Here is a 20545-nt window from a genome sequence, read left to right on the forward strand (position 1 = left end):
GGACACTGTGGACGCTGCCTGGACAGCGCCGCCTTTTATAGACACCGCCATGTCCCGCCCCCCTCGATGACCATTGGACCTCGCTCCGGCCACGGCGTTGGCCCATGGGGCGGACAGTCCATCCGATTGGTGGAGACCGCTGTCCGTCAACGCTAAACTTCAGCGCCAAATTTCAGCGCGCGAAGGACAGCTCGTGCGAAGCGATTGTCCGTTCGCTCCGGCCACGAGCCCCGCGTGACCCTCCCCCCCCCCCCACACTGGCGCCAAGCCGGACACTGAGGGAAATGAGGGACATTTGAGGAAGATTTTAATGGCCATTGGTCACTGACATCGGATGGAAGCTGCATACCAATTCTCGTTGCACTTATGTACAATGACAATAAAATATATTATTATTATTATTATGATTATTAGGGAATGAAGGACACTGAGAGTCAGTTGGTCACTAGGGACTTCCAGACTGGGGGGTCATTGAGGGAGCACCGGACACTGACCGATGTTGAGGGACTGAGGGACACTTGAATGATGAGGGACATTGAGCGGATGAGGGACGTTGAGGGGCATTGAGGGGATGAGGGGCATTGAGAGGATGAGAGGGACATTGAGGGGACATTGAGGGGATGAGGGGCATTGAGGGGGATGAGGGGCATTGAGGGGATGAGGGGCATTGAGGGGATGAGGGGCATTGATTGAGGGGATGAGGGGCATTGAGGGATGAGGAACATTGAGGGGGCATTGAGGGGATGAGGGACATTGAGGGGGAGGGGGGACATTGAGGGGATGAGGGGCATTGAGGGGATGAGGGGCATGAGGGGGCGATTGAGAGGATGAGGGGCATTGAGGGGATGAGGGGCATTGAGAGGGGCATTGAGAGGGGCATTGAGAGGATGAGGGGCATTGAGGGATGAGGGGAACATTGAGGGGGCATTGAGGGGATGAGGGACATTGAGGGGATGAGGGGTCATTGAGGGGATGAGGGGACATTGAGGGGGGATGAGGGGACATTGAGGGGATGAGGGGCATTGAGGGGATGAGGGGACATTGAGGGGATGAGGGACATTGAGGGGATGAGGGGCATTGAGGGGATGAGGGGCATTGAGGGGATGAGGGGCATTGAGGGGATGAGGGGCATTGAGGGGGCATGAGGGGAGGGACATTGAGGGGATGAGGGACATTGAGGGGATGAGGGGACATTGAGGGGATGAGGGACATTGAGGGGATGAGGGACATTGAGGGGATGAGGGGCATTGAGGGGCATTGAGGGGCATTGAGGGGCATTGAGGGACATTGAGGGGACATTGAGGGCATTGAGGGATGAGGGGCATTGAGAGGATGAGGGGCATTGAGGGGATGAGGGGCATTGAGAGGATGAGGGGCATTGAGAGGATGAGGGGCATTGAGGGGATGAGGGGCATTGAGAGGATGAGGAACATTGAGGGGGCATTGAGGGGTTGAGGGACATTGAGGGGATGAGGGGTCATTGAGGGGATGAGGGACATTGAGGGGATGAGGGGACATTGAGGGGATGAGGGGCATTGAGTGGATGAGGGGACATTGAGGGGATGAGGGACATTGAGGGGATGAGGCACATTGAGGGGATGAGGGGACATTGAGGGGATGAGGCACATTGAGGGGATGAGGGGACATTGAGGGGATGAGGGGACATTGAGGAGATGAGGGACATTGAGGAGATGAGGGACATTGAGGGGATGAGGGACATTGAGGGGATGAGGGACATTGAGGGGATGAGGGACATTGAGGGGATGAGGCACATTGAGGGGATGAGGGGACATTGAGGGGACATGGAGGGGATGAGGGACATTGAGGAGATGAGGGACATTGAGGGGATGAGGGGACATTGAGGGGATGAGGGACATTGAGGGGATGAGGGACATTGAGGGGATGAGGGACTGCTGCTTATTGAGTGTCTGGTGGATGCTGAGGGAATGAGGACACTGAGGGAATGAGGCACGCTGAGGTGATGAGGGGCACCGAGGAACTGCGGGACAGACGATGCTGAGGGATTTAGGGACATTGAGGGGGTGAGGGGCCAACTCCCGAGGGTGACCCCTCGCACAAGGGAAGGTCCACACTCCCAGGGGGCAACATGAGTTCAGGGAAAAAAGGAGATGTTGGTACTACTGCGTATAACACCAGCAATATTGGTTTATACCCAAAGAACCGCAGATGCCGGTTTACAAAACAAGATACAAAGTACTGGAGTAACACAACCGGTCAATCTACAATAAAAGTGCAGAGTGAGAAGGAGTTATTGCTCCGTCTGGTGGTGTAGATGCGTGTACCTTTTCGCCTCACAGCAGCAGGGAGAAGAAGGAATGACCAGTCTGTTTGTTAAATTTGTCATAAAGGCCAACATGCCATTCACTTTCTTCTCTGCCTGCTGTACCTGCACACTTACTTTCAGTGACTGATGAACTAGGACAGCCAGATCTTGTTGTACTTCCCCTTTTCCTAACTTGACAACATTTCGATAATAATCTGCCTTCCTATTCTTGCCACCAAAGTGGATAACCTCACATTTATCCACATTAAACTGCATCAGTCCACTCACCCAACCTGTCCCAAGTCACCCTGCATCTTCATAGCATTGAGGGTGCAAAGTGACTTGGATATTCCAGTGAATACAAGCCCAGTTGATCCATTCTTTCATCATATGTCAGTCCCGCCATCCCGAAAATTAACCTGTTCAACCTACGCTGCACTCCCTCAATAGCAAGAATGTCCTACCTCAAACTAGGAGACCAAAACTGCGCACAACACCGCATACAAGCAGCAAAATATCCTTCCTTTCATACAGGTGCTGTGTTTATCAACCAGGTTAGGTGTACAGGTTACAATACTGGAGGACATAGCTTTCAGGTGAGAGGGGGCAAAGTTTAAAAGAATGTGCGGGGCAACTTTTTTACACAGAGAGTGGTGGTGGTGGAGGCAGATACGATAGTGGTGTTTAAGAGGCTTTTAGACAGCCACATGGATATGCAGGGAATTGAGGGATATGGGTTGTGCTCAGATAGCTAAGAGTTGGTCTTGGCATCAAGTTCGACACAAATATTGTGGGCTGAATGGCCTGTTCTTGTGCTGCCTAACCTGCTGAGTTACTCCAGCATTGTAACAATGTGTGTGTGTGTGCACATGTGTGTGTGTATATGTGTGTGTGTATATGTGTGTGTATAAATATGTGTTTGTATATATATATATGTGTTTTGTGTGTGTATATATATATATATATGTGTGTATAGATATATGTGTATATATGTGTATATGTATGTGTGTATATATATGTGTTATGTGTGTATATATATATGTATACACATGTGTGTGTATATTTATGTGTGCATATATGTGTGTGTATGTATATGTGTGTGTGTACATATATGTGTGTGTGTATGTATTTATATAACACAGCGCTGGAGTGACATATGGGGGGTTTTTTTGGTCACCATCTAAGAAATAGATACACAAGAAACTGCAAATGCTGGAATCTGAAGAAGGGTCCTGACCCAAAACTGTCCATGTCTGTCCATTCCCACAGATGACCAAGATTTAAAAAAAAATCTCTTTCTGCTGACGTTGCCTGACTAGATTTTCCCCGGTAATTTTATATTTATTTTTTTCACATTTCTAGCATTTGCAATTAATTCAAACTCTAATCAGTTTTGTGTTGGATGGGTGGCCAGTAAAATACAATCTTGGGTACACATACAGCGATTTAAAACGTGTGCGCTGCCCGGGAATCGAACCCGGGTCGCAAGAATGGGAATCTTGCATGATACCACTACACCAGCAGCGCATGAGCGTAACTCTGGCGCGCGCGCTTTTAGTGTGGAAAAGGCGCGAGTGACGGTTGTCCGCTCGAGGAGGGAGGCGTCAACTGCCGCTTTGTTTGGATCGTCACGTGTGCGAAATGAAGCTCCAAATATATACACACATCTCCTCAAAACATATATCTTTCTTCTCTCCGCTCAATAAACCAGCAAGTCTGAGGTAAATAGAAAAGTAAACCGACATTTAACAGCGACTGTGGTAAGATCGAGCTTTTGAAACGGCCGACACGGTCCCAGCTTCACATAAAATTATAGAAAGATAAACAAAACAACCTCTAATCAAATATCTCTGCGCTAAGTTCTTTGGCTCTAATGGCGCTGCCTTAAAACAAACACCAGAATGGTCAAAGTAATCTCGGGTAAAAGAATAAAATGCTATTTCACAGACCGGCAGAAAAATTGCAATACGAAAGGAGGATATTCGGCCCATCGAGTCTGTACTGTCACAAGAGAAAAGCAAACCAGTCCTGATAGAAACATAGAAATAGATATTAGGTGCAGGAGTAGCCATTAGCCTTCGAGCCTGCACCGCCATTCATATGATCATGGCTGATCATTCCAACTCAGTATCCATACCTATTCTCTCAATACAATAAAACCCTTTAACACACATTAACATCACTCCCTCTGAGTCCACCCATGAACTGGCCTCAACTACCCTCTGATGCAGAGGCAAAAGATTCACCACTCTCTGTGTGAAAAAAGTTCTTCTCATCTCGGTTTTAAAGGATTTCCCCCTTTGCGCTTGGGGCGAGTCCTGATAGCAAACCAGTCCTAACATCGGGAACCTCATAGTCCTGATTTTTTTTTCAGATACTTATCCAGCACCCATTATTACCTCTGGTAGATTTATTTATTGAAATCATATTCTATGTCGCTCTTCCAGGGAGATGCGAACTGCATTTCGTTGTCTCTATACTGTGTTGTACAATGACAATGACAATTAAAGTCGAATCTGAATCTGAATCTGGTAGTTCTGTCTTTTCCATATCCCCAAAACTTACTGCAATAAAAATAAACTTTTTATGTCACGAGATGAGAAAATAATTTTTCACACAGAGAGTGGTGAATCTGTGGAATTCTCTGCCACAGAAGGTAGTTGAGGCCACACAGTTCATTGTCTATATTTAAGAGGGAGTTAGATGTGGCCCTTGTGGCTAAAGGGATCAGGGGGTATGGAGAGAAGGCAGGTACAGGATACTGAGTTGGATGATCAGCCATGATCATATTGAATGGCGGTGCAGGCTCGAAGGGCCGAATGGCCTACTCCTGCACCTATTTTCTACGTTTCTCTGATTGTGCCAATCACCTCTTTTAGTTTAGTTTAGAGATACAACGCGGAAACAGGCCCTTCAGCCCAACGAGTCCGCGCCGACCAGAAATCCCTGCACACTAACACTATCCTACACACACCAAGCCAATGAACCTCCAAACCTGCAAGGTTTTGGAGTGTGGGAGGAAACCGAAGATCTCGGAGAGAACCCATGCAGGTCACAGGGAGAACGGACGAACTCTGCACAGACAGCGCCCTTAGTCAGTATTGAATCCGGATCTTTGGCGCTGCAAAGTGCTGTGAGGCAGCAACTCTGCCGCTGCGCCAACGAGTGAATCTTCTGACAAAACAAGCAAGTGTTGTGGTTTGCAATTTGAAATGGAAACTGGGTTTCTCATGCACAGTACCTCAGAAATTCTTTAATGGCTGACTTTCTAAAACTACTCTCATCCTGAACAGACCTGGAAGCCCTCTCTATCCATGTACTATCAGCACTCAGACCATGCTGCTGGGTTCCAAGGTAGGTAGAGGGATCTCGAGCAGCATGGCCCATTATTTCAACACAGAATTCCCATAGCTTGAAGCAACTAATACCAGTCCCAGTAAGGTTCAAACCATCACATAAAATGGTTCATAAAATTATAGCACATTCTCTTAGATGCTGTGAGAGAATTTTTATTAATTCATGGAATATGTAAGTGGTGAACCATTTTTTAGTCCTGTGACTATCCTCGCGGCAAAGGTACTCACATAGTGCTGTTGAGTAATAGGTTTCAGGGTTTAGAAGAACCTGCAATATACTTCCAGATCAAGATAATATGTGATTTGGAAGGGAACTTGAAGATGGTTGTGTACCTATGCACTTGCCATCCTTGTTCTTTTTGGCAGTAAAGACGATAGGTTTGTGAGGTGCTGTCAGAGTAGCTCTCCTCTCACCTGTTCATGTAGCCACGGTATTTACTTGGCTAGTCTGATTGAGTTTCTGATCAGTGGTGACCTCAGGATTTTGATACTGAGGAATTGATATAGACTAGGGGTCATTACTGTGACCTCCTTTCTTGCTCTGCATCATGAATAATGTTGCTTGCAAACTGTATTTCCAGCAGAAATGTATTAAGGAGTCGGTTCTATTAAATAAACAAATCAAGTGAAGCTAAAGTAATTTGCATTTGCCAGGTCTGCCAAACAGTCCAGAAAAATTGCATGTGCACTACCAGTCAGTCTTCTCTCATAACAAGCTCTGAAAATTGTGCATCTGCAATGCAGACATCTATATTTAGCACAAGTTCAGAGCAGCAAGGCTATAACAGAGAAGCCTTGATAGAAACGCTAATCCACACTAATCCATACATTTAATTTTGTGCTATACATTTACAATCTCACATTCAAACCTATACCCTATAATGTGCTTGTCCACACATACAATAGAAATGCATGCATTCATGTTCACACACTGATAAAAATATATAGAAACTCATAAACGTCTCGCCCCAAAACGTATCCAGATCACACAAACATTTTCACACACTCACACATATATTTACCCTTACAACAAGGTTTCTCACATATCTCACATTGTAAAGAGTGCGCATTCAACCTGTTTTTACCATCATTTTTACCCATGCTTATAAATCAATAATGCATCTCTGGTTAGTGTAATAACATATTTCACCCTCTGGTAACTAACAAACTAGTATATCTATACTTATTTTTATTTGAGAAAAAGGAATTGTACCATTATTTCTGATAATTATAGGATTTGTATCAGAAAAAGTAAAATTGGATTAAAGGGAGCAATTTATATCATTCATTGATATTCTAAATTAAATTAATTTATCAGCAGAATCAATAGGTTTAAAAATAGAGAATAGGTAACTGGGGAGAATAATATTTTTTTAAAGAATCTGAGACGAGGTGAGGACATATCTTTTAATTTTAAGCAATTAGTTGTAATCTAGATTTCACTGCTCTTTAATGGTGGAAGAAGGTTTAATGGAACTTTCAACAGGGAATCAGATAAATAACAGAAAAATGAAAATAATTTAAAGGACTAAGGGGAATGAACAGGGGAATGAAACAAGCTCTTCTTAACAGTTGGCTTAGACACCATGCTGAACGACCATATTATATGTGTAGGAAAGAACTGCAGATGCTGGTTTAAATCGAAGGTAGACGCAAAAAGCTGGAGTAACTTAGCGGGACAGGCAGCATTTCTGGAAAGAAGGAATGGGTGACGTTTCAAGTCAAGATCCTTCTTCAGACTGATGTCAGATCATATTATATGATTTTATTCCAAAAGAAAGAACATTCTGAGCATTTTATATTCTAGCATTAGTGCACTAGAGAATGTTTACCAAGACGTGAAGAGGCCTTTTTTCTGTTCTTGAAGCTTTCATAGTTTCTCCAATCAGCTTATGATTAGTCTTATGGCCTGCCATGAATGCAACATAATTTGAACTAGGTCATTTACACATCAAGGTTGTACTTCCAAACATCTTAAAGGCAGCTAACTGAACCGGAGCAGGCATTGCTCATGCATATTAGTTTTAATAGGTGTTAAAAACCAATATCAGGCAATTGGTCAAGAAATCATACCAGGAGAATGAGCTCAACCCTGTTATGAATTAATGTTTGAATAAATTTATTGGCCAAATATGTACATATACAAGGAATTTGCCTTGGTGCTCCGCTCGCAAGCAACAACACGACATACAGTAAACCATTAAGAATAAAACATTAAAACTAAAACAGATTATTTATGATATTGAATGGCAGAGAAAGCTCATGGAGTTTTATGGATCTCTCCTATTTTCAATGCTCAATTCAATTTTCCTGTGACTTCCTTCCAATGTCACCCTGCCTGCCATACTACTCCAATCACCCCCCCCCCCCCCCACACATATTTGAACATATCTAAACTTAACCGCACAACCGCCTCCCCCATCTCCAAAACATGCTCCTGCATGTGTACGAAAGAACTGCAGATGGTGGTTTAAATCGAAGGCTGACACAAAATGCTGGAGTAACTCAGCGGGTGAGAGAGCATCTCTGGAGAGAAGGAATGGGTGATGTTTCTGGTCGAGACCCTTCTACAGACTCCATAGATGCTGCCTCACCCACTGAGTTACGCCAACAATTTGTGTCTACATGCTCCTGTATGATCTAAAGCAGGAGAATTAGAATGCCCAAGACCAAAGCCTGTTCTGCATTGTTCTTGGTAAAACAATAAACCATATTTGTTGGTCAATATTTCACAAAGTTCCAGATTTTCCTTATATCCCCAAGCCCCCTTGGAAGTCTTGCACTAGTAAATATCAAGGTCAGAGTTAATGAAAGATGTAAATCAAAACATGAGGTGCTGTTATGTTTCCAGAGACTCAGCAGATGTACGTGGCCTCTTTCGATAGAACATAATTTCTGATTTTATTTGGCATAAACTAATTTATTTCTGATGCATAGCAATCAATTGCTTTAAATGAGTTTTAGGTTTGTAAATCTAGTGCAGAATTTGGGAGAACCCTGTTTAACAAAATGGTGAGAATTTCGCATCTGCAGCAAAGGACATGTGGGAAGAAAAAAAGGGAGGGGGGAAAGTGGGATGGGGGTCTGGGAGCATAAAACTCCATTAGGGACCATTTCAGTCAAATGGTTTATTTTAGTGTGATTCTATACATCGTGAATCATCCATAAAGGCTTCCAGAGCCGATGTATTTTGTTACTCCTCCATGTACCTTGAAGGTGTTTGCAAGGTGTCTGGGGGCAAATTGTTTCATATCATTTGAGCCATATCATAAATTAAGTATAAGACAAGAGACTACAATGAAGTACAAGACAGTGAGAACAAATATTTGTTGATTGCTTTATTTGGCATTAGAAGACAAAAGTTTTTTTTATTGTAGTAGGGTGAAACCATACAGATTTGAATGATTTTTGTGCAGTGGAACTTTTCCAGTGACCAGTTGATTTTCACATTTAATAAGACCACTATGAGCATGCTGCAATTCCATGGAGATGGATTTTATACCTGTCTTCTTTCACAGCTTAAGGCAATTCCTCTGCGATTAATTCCATAGCTGTTCTTTGCACGCCATAAGATGCATCATGCATTGCAGTCTCAAAAGATTATTACAAGTTAATAACATGTTCCTCTCTTCACTTTTTAGCTCAATGACTCCTTGAAGTTTTACACTTTTAGAAATACATTATACAACATTTCTTTCTAATTATTTGGCTTATTTGGAATTTTTCTCATCTTCGCATAAATGTTAATCTTATATATAGCAGCAATACATTGATAACAGTCCTGAATATTTATCCTCAAGGAAAATGTTTTTTGTTAGACCAGGAAGAGAAATTAAAAAGCCACAATCCTAATAGAGTCGGGTATTTTACAAACAAATTTTAGCAGCAAAACTAAACAAAAGGAGGAGAGTCTAGATGTGTTGGGAGTCAAGAGAACAAAGTACATAGATCCTGTTCAGGCTCTGCATTTGATATCTGGAATTTTGAGAGATTAAAGTTTATATCCATGGGAAATTGGCTGTCCAGATTACATGTGGAATAATGTAACAATAACATTCCATAGGACCATATCACACATGTGTATTTACTTTTGCTTCAATGGCGGGGGGCTGCCTTCTGCCACATGTGGTGGCAGGCAGAAGATAGGACTGTTCAGTGAACTTGGCGCCAGAAACGTGGCGACACTTGTGTACCGCCGAGGTGAGGTCTGCTATATGATTTTACTGGGTTGTATGCGAAACATTGCATGTCACTGTACCTTGGTAAGTGTGACAACAACATATCATTGATTTATTTAAACTCTCCACACAAGGTGATTGGCAACTTTTTTTCACCTCTTCGTAGTGCCTCATCATATTTTTGCAATTCCTCTTCTGGATTATTTTGATTAATATTTTGTGTTTAAGGTGAAAGATATTAATATTGGGGAATTCTCCAACAAAAGATTGAAATTACTTAAGTCATAGTCCCCATTACAATCTCCTTACCTCATCCCAACATTCTACTGTATTTGTCTGAAATCAAACTAAACTGATTGCACCTCTGTAACATTAGATTTGGCTGGCATCCCACTCTGGAATTCCTCAACGAAGCCTGTCTACATCTTTTACCTCCTTTACGATGTTCCTTAAATCTACTATTGTGACTAAGCCGTTGGTAATTTCTCCTTAATCTTTGTGTGGCTCAACAGTGTCTTTGTTGTTGGATAACAATGCCGTGACCTTTGATGTCAGTCTAAGTTAAAACCAACACTAACAAAGACTTGTCCCAAGCTGATCATTTTTTCTTCCCCCTGCTCCTGTCAGGCAGAAGATACAGATCCTTGAAAGTGTGCACCACCGGACTCAGGAACAGCTTCTGAATGGTTCTCCCATCTGCTAGGGCACTGTCCGATTCATCCTCTACCCTACTACAGACATTCGACTGTGGGTCTGCACCTGGTGCACTACAATGCTGAGAACTATACTCTGCACTCTGTATCTTCCTCATTGCTCTACCTATTGTATTTGAGTTTGGCTTGGTTGTATTTATGTATAGTATTATCTGATTTGATTGGATACCATGCAACACAAAGCTTTTTACTGTACTTCAGTGTATGTGACAATAGTGAACTAAACCTAATTGGAGAACATCAGTGCATATTAAACACTTAGGGCCAACAACAAATACTCTGATCAGATATAGCAAGGAGGCATACATGGAGTTCTTAGTATTCCAGCAATCAGTACATTTCCATCACTTTTTCTTTTCACTGTCTTGCAGAAGTTATGTGTAATTCTTATTTTTGTATGTGGTTTATGTGCCTGCGATGGTGCTGCAAGCAAGATTTTCATTGTACCTGTACCTCACTGTACTTGTGCATATGACTATGACCTCGACTTGACTTTGCAGCCTAGCCAACCGTGGCTTGTCTGAAGGTAGAGGTTGCAAGGGAGAAGTGGAAGGGTCTGTTTCCTGAGCAAAACTCAAAGTGCTGGAGGAACTCGGCAAGTCAGGCAGCATCTGTGGAGGGAATGGACAGACAATGTTTCGAGTCGGGACCCTTCTTCAGATCGGTCTGTTTCTTGCTTGCATTTATTAGAATCTATGTTGGGTTGTGCACCAGGTAGGAGGTTTGATGAAGTATGGCGAAAAAGTCTTAAGACACAGCTATACACTGTGATGGGAGGGGTTGGGGTCAAGGACACGGGCAAGGGTAAGGCTAGTGGCCTCCCCAATGAACATTAATCAATCTTGCAATGAGGATGAATGTGCATAATATTCAACTTTAAAGTACCCTTCAAAGGGAGTCAGATTTAAATTCTAACCCATGCCTTTGAATCTAGGCCACAGAGATGACAATTGACAACAATTCTGTGAAGTACTATAGGACCTCTATATTTAAGGCAAGCTGTTGCACTATTGGAATAACTGGTAATCAGGTGAACAACATGAGGCAGAGAGAGAGATCAGGAAAAGGAAGGTCTAATATTTTCAAATGCAGAACAGTCATTGGTACTCTTCCCAAACAATACTTATTTTGAAAATGTCCACATAAATTATTGCAAATTCTGTTTGTAATAAATAAAGGGTACTGACATAGTTCCAAACATTGACATACCTTCAAACTATTAATGATAAATTATAAATATATAATTATCTGAAACAAGACACATCTGGTTAACCCGAACATATATAAAATAATTGTAATTGATTAGAGTGAACCATATCTTCATACTTTATAGCTAGAATATAATAGGATTACTGAAATGTAATAATCTTGGCTGATTCCTTTTAAGCAGACTGCAAAATATCCTTCCTGTAAGCTTGAAACTTTATTTTTATGTATTTGTTCTTAGGTTGGGGTGGGGTGCAGGAGATTTCTGAAGTGACTGGAAGGGGAGAGCAGATTGAATGATGAAAAGCATTAATTCTTGCTCTGCATTTTTCCTGCCTTCTCTTCATTTGAAGACCTGCCCTTCCTCGTGGCTGATGTTTTCTCTGCGCCATCCCCTCCTGTGGTTTTCCTGATGCCAACAGTGGTAAAGGTCTTTGCCTCAGACAAGATGGTGGAGGAAAAGGTAGGAATCATGAATGCAGGAGTACTGCAACTTACTGTGTTTAGCCGAGTTTCCTCGCCTTCCAGTAATTTCCTGAAAAATAAATCAAAATATTAAATTTGATTAAAACGTACAGATTTTTATATGGATTTCCCTTGGTTTAGGAGTAAAATATATTTTAATGATATCTGATACAAGCCTAGTAAATGTTTGATAGTAACAGATGATGCTTTCAGATTCACATCGTAATTCAAACAGAGATGAACAGGGGAGCCAACTGGGGGGGCGGGTATTTGAATATGCCATACTTTCAAGAGAGAGTTAGATATAGCTCTTAGCGCTAAAGGAATCAAGGGATATGGGGAAAAGCAGGAACGGGGTCCTGATTTTAGATGATCAGCCATGGTCATATTGAATGGCGGTGCTGGCTCGAAGGCCCGAATGGCCTACTCCTGCAACTATTTTTCTATGTTTCTATACTGCTTGAATAGGTCTATTTTTCAAATGGAAATTTCACAGATCAACAAAATAAAAGCAATTTGAATTAATCCAGGAATCTAAATAAAGCATTTTTGACCGGTCTGAGTCTTGACTGATTCACCCACCTGCTTTTGTCCCCAACTCTATCCCTATCCCTCCCTCAGCACCATCTGCCCCATATCCCTCCTTGGTCCATCTATTACCCACTGACCCTGTCTCACTCTTCCCTCTCGTCTCATTACACTGACAATCTTCCCTCTCCACGCTCCATAGTAATGCATCTAAAACATCAACAGTTCCTCTCTCCCACAGATGCTGCTGAATTCGTTGAGTTCTTCTAGTAGTTTTTTTTCCCACAAAGCTCATTGCTTGTCTACCAATAGCTATTAATATTTATTTTAATATCCCAGTAAATATGATTGCAACAAGCAAATTGTTTCACTGATCATATTGTAAAAGTAATTGGTTCTGGGACAACATCCACTGCATCTAGCACAGATTTTGTATATTATTTTAAGATTTGATCAAATTAAACATGAAACATCAGTGGATATTGGAATACCATTAATTTTTCCATTAATTTCTTAACCATTCTGTTTATCAACATTCTTTTTGTAAAACTTGCATTTGTATAATTACTGCGTGAGAAACAGCTGGTTTGATTAATTAATTCACTGAGACATTCTTACAAAGTTGGCTTTTACCTATATGCAGCTATTTCAATGTCCAGTGCCATCTTGACATTGAGCAAATCTTGGTACTCCCTCAGGTGCTGAGTCATTTCATTCTTAGTGGAATGCAGTGCATTTTGAAGTTCATTGATGGCTTCCTGTTGAAATTAAAAGAAACACAGTCAGGCCTTTAGTTTAATTATTTTGGTTTTTCACACCTACGTATGTGATTTGGCAACAGGTTAACAGCATTTGGCTGAGAACGCTTCTATCAAGGTGCCATTTCTATTCAAAATAAGAAGACTTGGCAGAGTTTCATTTGCGACCTATTAGCAAAGGGTTAAGATAGAAGCTGCATTTATGATGGAGTTTTCCCATTAGTGAAAGAAAAAAAGACTTGTGAATAGAACCAATTTATATATTGAAGACAAAGCTTTAATTCCAAGGCAAGATGGCTGCATCATCAGGGTCCATGATGCAGTATCAAATGTATGTGATGTGTACTTTAAGTGTGCAATAAGACATCATCTATAATTGCAAAATATGCCATTAGAAGATGATGAGGTTTAAATTATGCACAGCCAAAGAGGACATTAGGACATGCAAGGTGGATTTTAAGGAATGTTTTAGAGGAGAAGAAATCAAGGGTTTAATTAAAGAGAAATGTTTGGTGCATTGAGTGCCCTGGAAGTGATGGGAGGCACAACAGTGCCATGACATCAAGAAAAGAGAGTAGAGGGGTGAGCTATTGGGTTAGATGTATTCATAGAGGTAGGACTGTAAAGTAAAGGGTCTGAGGGATGGGAGGCTGTTGTCTTGATGGTGAACCTTGCCGCTGAATACTTGGTGACTACCTGCAGGTTGTTGATCTCCGCATTGTGTCTGTCCTCCATATCCAGCATTTGCTTCTCTAGAGACTCGTTGGTGCATTTGACAGCTTCGATTTCAATGTTCCGTGATTGCAGTTGGCGCCGGTACTCGGTAATCTCCTCTTTGGCTGCTCGGGCAGCTTCGTTACCGCGGGCTGCATTCTCCGTGAAGTTGGCGAATTTTGATTTGTACCATTCTTCCGACGTCTGCTGGTTCTTTATGGCGATCACCTCATACTGGGACCTGATTTCTTTCAGAGCAGCTGTCAGATCCGGCTTGCTCACATCGACCTCCACTGTTACCTGGAGTTGGAGGTTAGATCGTAAATTGAGATTGCATGACTTGGAAACATAAACCACTGCACCATTTTCCAATGGCGAGTTTTGCCTGAATGCAGCATTTTGACTGCAGTATGGAAAGTACATGCGTTGGCATATCCAGATTCAAATTAACATCAGGAGATAAACAACCAGACTCATCCTCCTAATGCACCCATCACTGACTCTAAACATTTTGATTCACATTGCAGTATTTGTTATGTTGTTAGATATTCTATAATTTAGACTCACTATTGTCTAATAACCAAATCTCACTCATGAGAATGGCTCATTGGCTGAACCTCCAGGAATCTATATAAAGCATTTTTGACCGGTCTGAGTCTTGACTGCTTCACCCACCTGCTTTTGTCCCCCAACTCTATTCCTACCTCTCCCTCAGCACCATCTGCCCCATATTCCTCTTTGGTCCATCTATTACCCACTGACCCTGTGAATGGGCTGGAGGTTACCCAGGAGGACGGCATTACAAAATGGATGCAGGAGCATTGATGGTTCCTCGTCATTCAATTGAAGGTGATCACAATGAGAATAATCTAATCCCAAACCTTTTCAGACAGCGAGTCCAATTCATATTAGCTAGCATTGTAACTCTGAATGTGTAGAAGAGTCTTGTTCATTTCTTATAAACAATGATTCAGACTGTATTTGGAATGACGGAGGGGAAAAAAAAAATCGCATTTTCGACAATATGAATCAACTCTATAAAATAGAATGAACCCATTGACCATAATTTACATTTTGTCCGTCATCTTGATGACAGTAAAAAACACGACACAACCAAGAAAACCAAAATAAATATTGACGCAATTAAGTAAAAAACATTAACGTTGTTCCTTGTTAAAGACAATTTTGACAGCATCTTTTTTCGAGGTAGATGAATATTGAATAGGAAATGCAGATGTGTTTTAACTAAACAGCAGCTGGACTGAGACCAGTTGTTCCGCAGCGCTGCCCGCACCGCAGCCGAGCCCTGGTCTGCTTCAATTCCAGACAACAGTCTTCCTCGTCAATAAATGGGAGGGCAGAGCTTCGCCGCATTCTCCTACATCTGCCGGAGAATGGAACACAGATACAGTTCAGTGAACATTTTAAAACCGACATTTTACATCAGGGTCGCGTGGACATAAAAAGCAGGCGCAGGCCATTCGGCCCCGGTATAAAATGTTGTTCAATAAACGATACAAATGACAACCTGAGCTACTTTCTTGCACTAACCCAATATCATAATGTAAAAAAACAAAACAACTCATGGCTGTCTTGAATGTGAATATCAAGAACTTGCAGATGTTAGGAATCTGAAATAAAAACAGAAAGCTCTGGAAACACTCAATCGGGCAGGCGGCATCTGTGGAGAGAAATGGTTAAGGTTTCAGATGCTGGGGCGCTTCTGGAAGGGACTCACGCTGGCCGCCGAGGCGGGGCGCTTTCTACATCTCTACATATGTACCTGGGACGCCTGCAATGCGGCTTGTAACTCGGCCAGGTCTTCCTGGTGGACCTTCTTCATGAACGCGATCTCATCAAGGAGAGACTCGATCTTCTTCTCTTGCTCCAACCTGGCCAAAGTGGCATCATCCAGGTCTTTCCTGTACACCTTCAGCGTGGCCTCGGCCTCTTTTCGCAGCTGAAGCTCTTGGTCGTACTTATCCTTGAGTTTGTCCAGGCAGCCGGCCAGATGTTCGCAGTCGAGGCGCAGCTGGCTCCGCTCATGGCTCAGCTCCTCCACCCGGGTGCGCAGGTCGCGGATCTCCTGCTCGTACACCTGGTTGAGACGGGACGGCTCGGCCTGCTTCTGCCTCAGCAGGGTCACCTCGGCCTCCAGCACCTTGTTCTGCTGCTCCAGGTGATGTACCTTGTCGATGTAAGTGACGAAGCGGTCGTTCAGCCCTTGGAGCTGTTCCTTCTCGTTGGTCCTGATAATCTTGAATTCATTGTTGACCGCCGTGCACTGGGACAGGTCGAAAGAGTCGAGGGAAGAAGGATAGGCACTCGACCTTTTGTAAGAGAAAGGAGAGAGGCTTCTGGACATGGAGACTTTGGTCACTGAGTTTCTGGAAGGGCTGTTTGATGTCAATCGGCCGGACAACCGGAGGTTGTCGCCGTAACCCTTACGGTAAGAGCCATAGTAGCACTCGGAAGAGTAGCTCATCTTTGGGGCCGGGTGGAGGAGAGGAGAGGAGAGGTGAGGTGAGAAGAGGAGAGAAGATGAGAGGAGAGGAGAGGAGAGGAGAGGAGTGGACTCGATTCGACTCGCCCTGCGTCGAATGAACAAAGGCACCTCTGCAAAGCCTCCCTTTAGTACCCAACATGTGAACGGCCAGAGCGAATCGGCAGCGCCCAACCCCTCCCCACCGACCCTCCCTTGTTGCGACCCCTCGAGCGTGTCGTTCCTCCTTGGATCTTGGCACGCAGTGATCGTCTCATTTCCTGACTTCAGCAGAAAATGTATGCAATCGTGTCGATATTTAACACGCTACGGGCTGATTTTTTAACAAGCGAAGGGACGACATTATCAGAGAAACATCTATTGATTTAAAAAAAACTTTTCAGAACGATCATGGTGTAATCTTTCGGTTATAAATCACAGCTGGAGAAGTGAAAGGAATAATGCATCGTTACAGTGTGTTAGTTTGCCCATTTTCATGCTGCAAATCAGTGAGATGTGAAAATTTGACTATTCCCCTTTTACTTTCAATTTTCTCGACGTCTAGATATTACTGTCTGGCCAGAAACGAATAGATGCACTGTCCGGCAGGATGTCATAAATGCCTCAAGATGGAGTTAAAACATTTTCGCACTGAATGCGCCGTCAACCTATTGCGAGTTTTAAAATTATTACTGTATTTAATTTCCCCTGCATTCTCGGAAGGAAGAACGCTGAGGTTTTATTGATAGTAATTCAATCTCTGAATATATTATTTCCATTGTTTTAAGTCTAAAACTGAATAATAATTGTATTTGAGATTCTGCATTAACCCCCTCCTCTCACAGAGGCGATAAAATCAAAATGGCAGAGTTGGGGGTCAGAAGGGTTGTTCATTTGCAATACCATTCGCATTGCAGCATCTGGCTGATTCTTGCAACGACACCAGGGGTTGCAGGTGATTTCCAGACATGCCGCATTGGAACATCCCTTCAGTCTATGGGACGGCCCCCCCTCCGCAAATCGAATTTTCATTGTCGGTGCAGTATCTGTGACCATACTGATCCACAGCAGGCGTGTCTGAATCGTGTCGCGAAGAGCAGCCCCCGGCATTGTAGTAATCTCTCACTGACTGGGTTTCATACAGACCCTCACACTGTCAGCGGGGAGGAATAACTTCAGCTATGTGACAGACTGGACAAGATGGCGTTGATTCCCAAAGAGCAGAGAAGGTTCAGTGAAAATTTGATAGAGATGCCCAAATTTATTTTCAATACATACGAGTGCCCTTAGTGGAAGAGCCAGCAGAGGACATGGGTTTAAAATGACTTACAAAAGTACTTGGGGAAAATGAGGAATATTTCCACATGGCAAGCTGTGATCAATTCCCAATGATAAATTTTAATTTGGGATTTGGATAAATACAGGTAAATAATGAGTTTCCATAACTCAAATGCGTTTGACAAATTAGGGAACAGAATTTACCTTACATGGACTAAACAGGTTACAATGTGATGTTGATTGGGAGCTGGAGAACCAGTTCAAAGCTACTTTGGAAATTAACAAGAGGAAAAAGAGTTGGCTTGGAAAAGAAAATCTAGGAAAAAATGGTTTCCTTGTATCTTCCCTGCAGTAAACAGACATCATCGTTGTCTCTTAAGAATACAGTTTGTCATTTCACCATCATCGGCAAAAGAGATTAACAAACAATCACTCCTATTGACACTTGTACAGTGATACTTTGTAAAACAATGGAACATACGACCTTTCATATTTTTAGTATGCAATAACAAAAATAAATTTAAGGTTATGAAAAAGACCTTTAATTTCTAAAATTCAACAGGAAAAGAATGTTGTTATTGTGAGTCTGCAACTCTCTACCCCCTAACCCATTTATCCCTATTGACAATTGTTTTTATAATGCGATTTTGCATCACGTGAGGATTCTTAGGAATGCAACTATCGTGTTATACAGCAGAACTACCTTCATGTGACAAGGAACAAAAACTCCAGGGTTATAGGGGAAAAACATGTGAATGAGAATTATTGGATAGCTCGGTCATAGGGCTGACTGGCTCACTTCCACACAGTCAGATAATGAAACTAATAACAGGAAAGATAGAGGACAATTTATTCCACACCAGACATATCCAAATTGCATCAGGAAGCATTCACATTAGTTTATCTGCTTCAAATGCCTTCAACATGCACATTTAACTGAATCCCTGAACCTTAATTAATCAACCACATATCACGGGAGATTGTTGCTTCCTTATAAAAATAAATCAGGTAGTGCATTGCAGTTGACATTCATGATATTTATCCCAATGAGAACACTTGAGCCATACATAAATCGCCCAACAAATGCCTGGCACTGAACAGTTTATAAAACATTCTGGAAGGCAGCACATGAAGGTGTGCTATAGTGAAGTATTTAATAGATAATAACAATAGATGCCCTACATATACTAGGCACACGTAGCCATTCCTGCCTTTGCTGCAGTTTAAAGACAGTAGCATCAATTTATTCAGATGCTGCCTGTCCCACTGAGTTACTCCAGCATTTTGTGTCTACCTTTGATTTAAACCAGCATCTGCAGTTCTTTCTTACACTTAAGATTGATGAGGCAAAATATTTTCTGGCAGGTGGCCGAGCCTCTCAGTCAGTGAAGACAGAACCTTTCAATATTTTAAAGGCAGAGTTAGATAGTTCATTGATATCAATGTGGTGAAATGTTACAGAGAGATGATGGGAATTTCAAGTGTAGATTACAATCTAATCAGCAATTATTTTATGAAAGGGAGGCAGTAGCTCAATGAGTTATCTTGCCATTGATTCGCTGATGAGTAAATCTCTGGGCAATAACATTGTCAAGTTCACTTAGATATAGGAGATTTAATTGGAAAGTGCATAGTTTATTTTGCAAGGTTTCTCACTGAACTGGCATAATTAGTGATTTATAAAAAGCAAGTTTTATAAAAGATCATCTTTGAATTTCACTCATAAAACGAGTAGCTTTCAACTCCTGCCGAGATTAGAATTCACTGGGGAAGTTACAAGGTTGATGTACAACTCATCAGAAATTGACAGCTGCAGCACTGATTTATGGATGACCAACATTCTGGCCTGATCGAAGTCTCATTAAATCGGTGAGGAAAACAGTTTGAACCATTGATTTGCACAAAGAACTGAGCCAGCATTTAAATTGAAAGCATTGAGCTTCAAGGCTAATGCTTTCTGCACTGACCTTTGACAGGGAGGGCATATTATAAAAAAATGAACACAATATTGAAAAGCTGTGACTTTGAGATATTCCCTTCCCCGGAAGTTCAGTTTCATTAATTATTTTGCATTTGTAAATGGGAAATGGTATTATTAGTGTAGCTGCTTTTCTTGCCCATTATTAGTTACTGTGATGCTATTAACATTCAACAATATTTTTGAATGAGATGTTAAATCAGTTTGTCTGCTCTCCCATATGGACGCAAAATATTCCTTATCACAACTTGAAGAACCATTGGCTTCTCTCCTGGACAATAATATTTGGCCAGTGCCCTGGATAATATTTATCCCTTAACCACAGAGTTCGATTTTGGGCACTGACCAAAATTATGCCAGCTTCTGGGCATTTTTAAACTGCTATTTGTGGGAAGCTTGCTGTGTATAACTTGGTTCTAAACCCATCAATAATTGACCTAAAACCTAAGTGTTTCATTTTCTTTGAAGTTTGGGTATTTCTAGCATTTACTGTTTTTTTAATTCAGATTTCCAGCCTGCTTTTTTTGTTGATTTTTACTGTAATACATCATCATCTTAGCATGTGGTATGGCTCAAATCCTGCAATTATGCCCGGGTATATGTGC

At 42.2% G+C, this 20545-nt stretch overlaps 1 protein-coding gene and 1 non-coding gene across 2 annotated transcripts; both read right to left on the minus strand.

Annotated features, from left to right (window-relative positions):
• Positions 1–3740: 3740 nt before the first annotated feature.
• Positions 3741–3811, minus strand: trnag-ccc (transfer RNA glycine (anticodon CCC)). The gene has a single exon. It is a non-coding gene; the product is annotated as a tRNA-Gly (tRNA).
• Positions 3812–8963: 5152 nt separating this feature from the next.
• On the minus strand, positions 8964–16802 carry LOC129713375 (low molecular weight neuronal intermediate filament-like). Its single transcript, XM_055662383.1, has 4 exons — positions 15986–16802; positions 14185–14502; positions 13364–13488; positions 8964–12272 (listed from the first exon to the last, which is right to left on the minus strand). The coding sequence occupies exons 1-4, from the start codon at positions 16685–16687 to the stop codon at positions 12047–12049; spliced, it is 1371 nt and encodes a 456-aa protein (XP_055518358.1). The 5' UTR covers positions 16688–16802; the 3' UTR covers positions 8964–12046.
• Between the last annotated feature and the right edge of the window lie 3743 nt (positions 16803–20545).

Source organism: Leucoraja erinacea, chromosome 35 (assembly GCF_028641065.1).
Source record: "Leucoraja erinacea ecotype New England chromosome 35, Leri_hhj_1, whole genome shotgun sequence".
NCBI lineage: Eukaryota > Metazoa > Chordata > Chondrichthyes > Rajiformes > Rajidae > Leucoraja > Leucoraja erinaceus.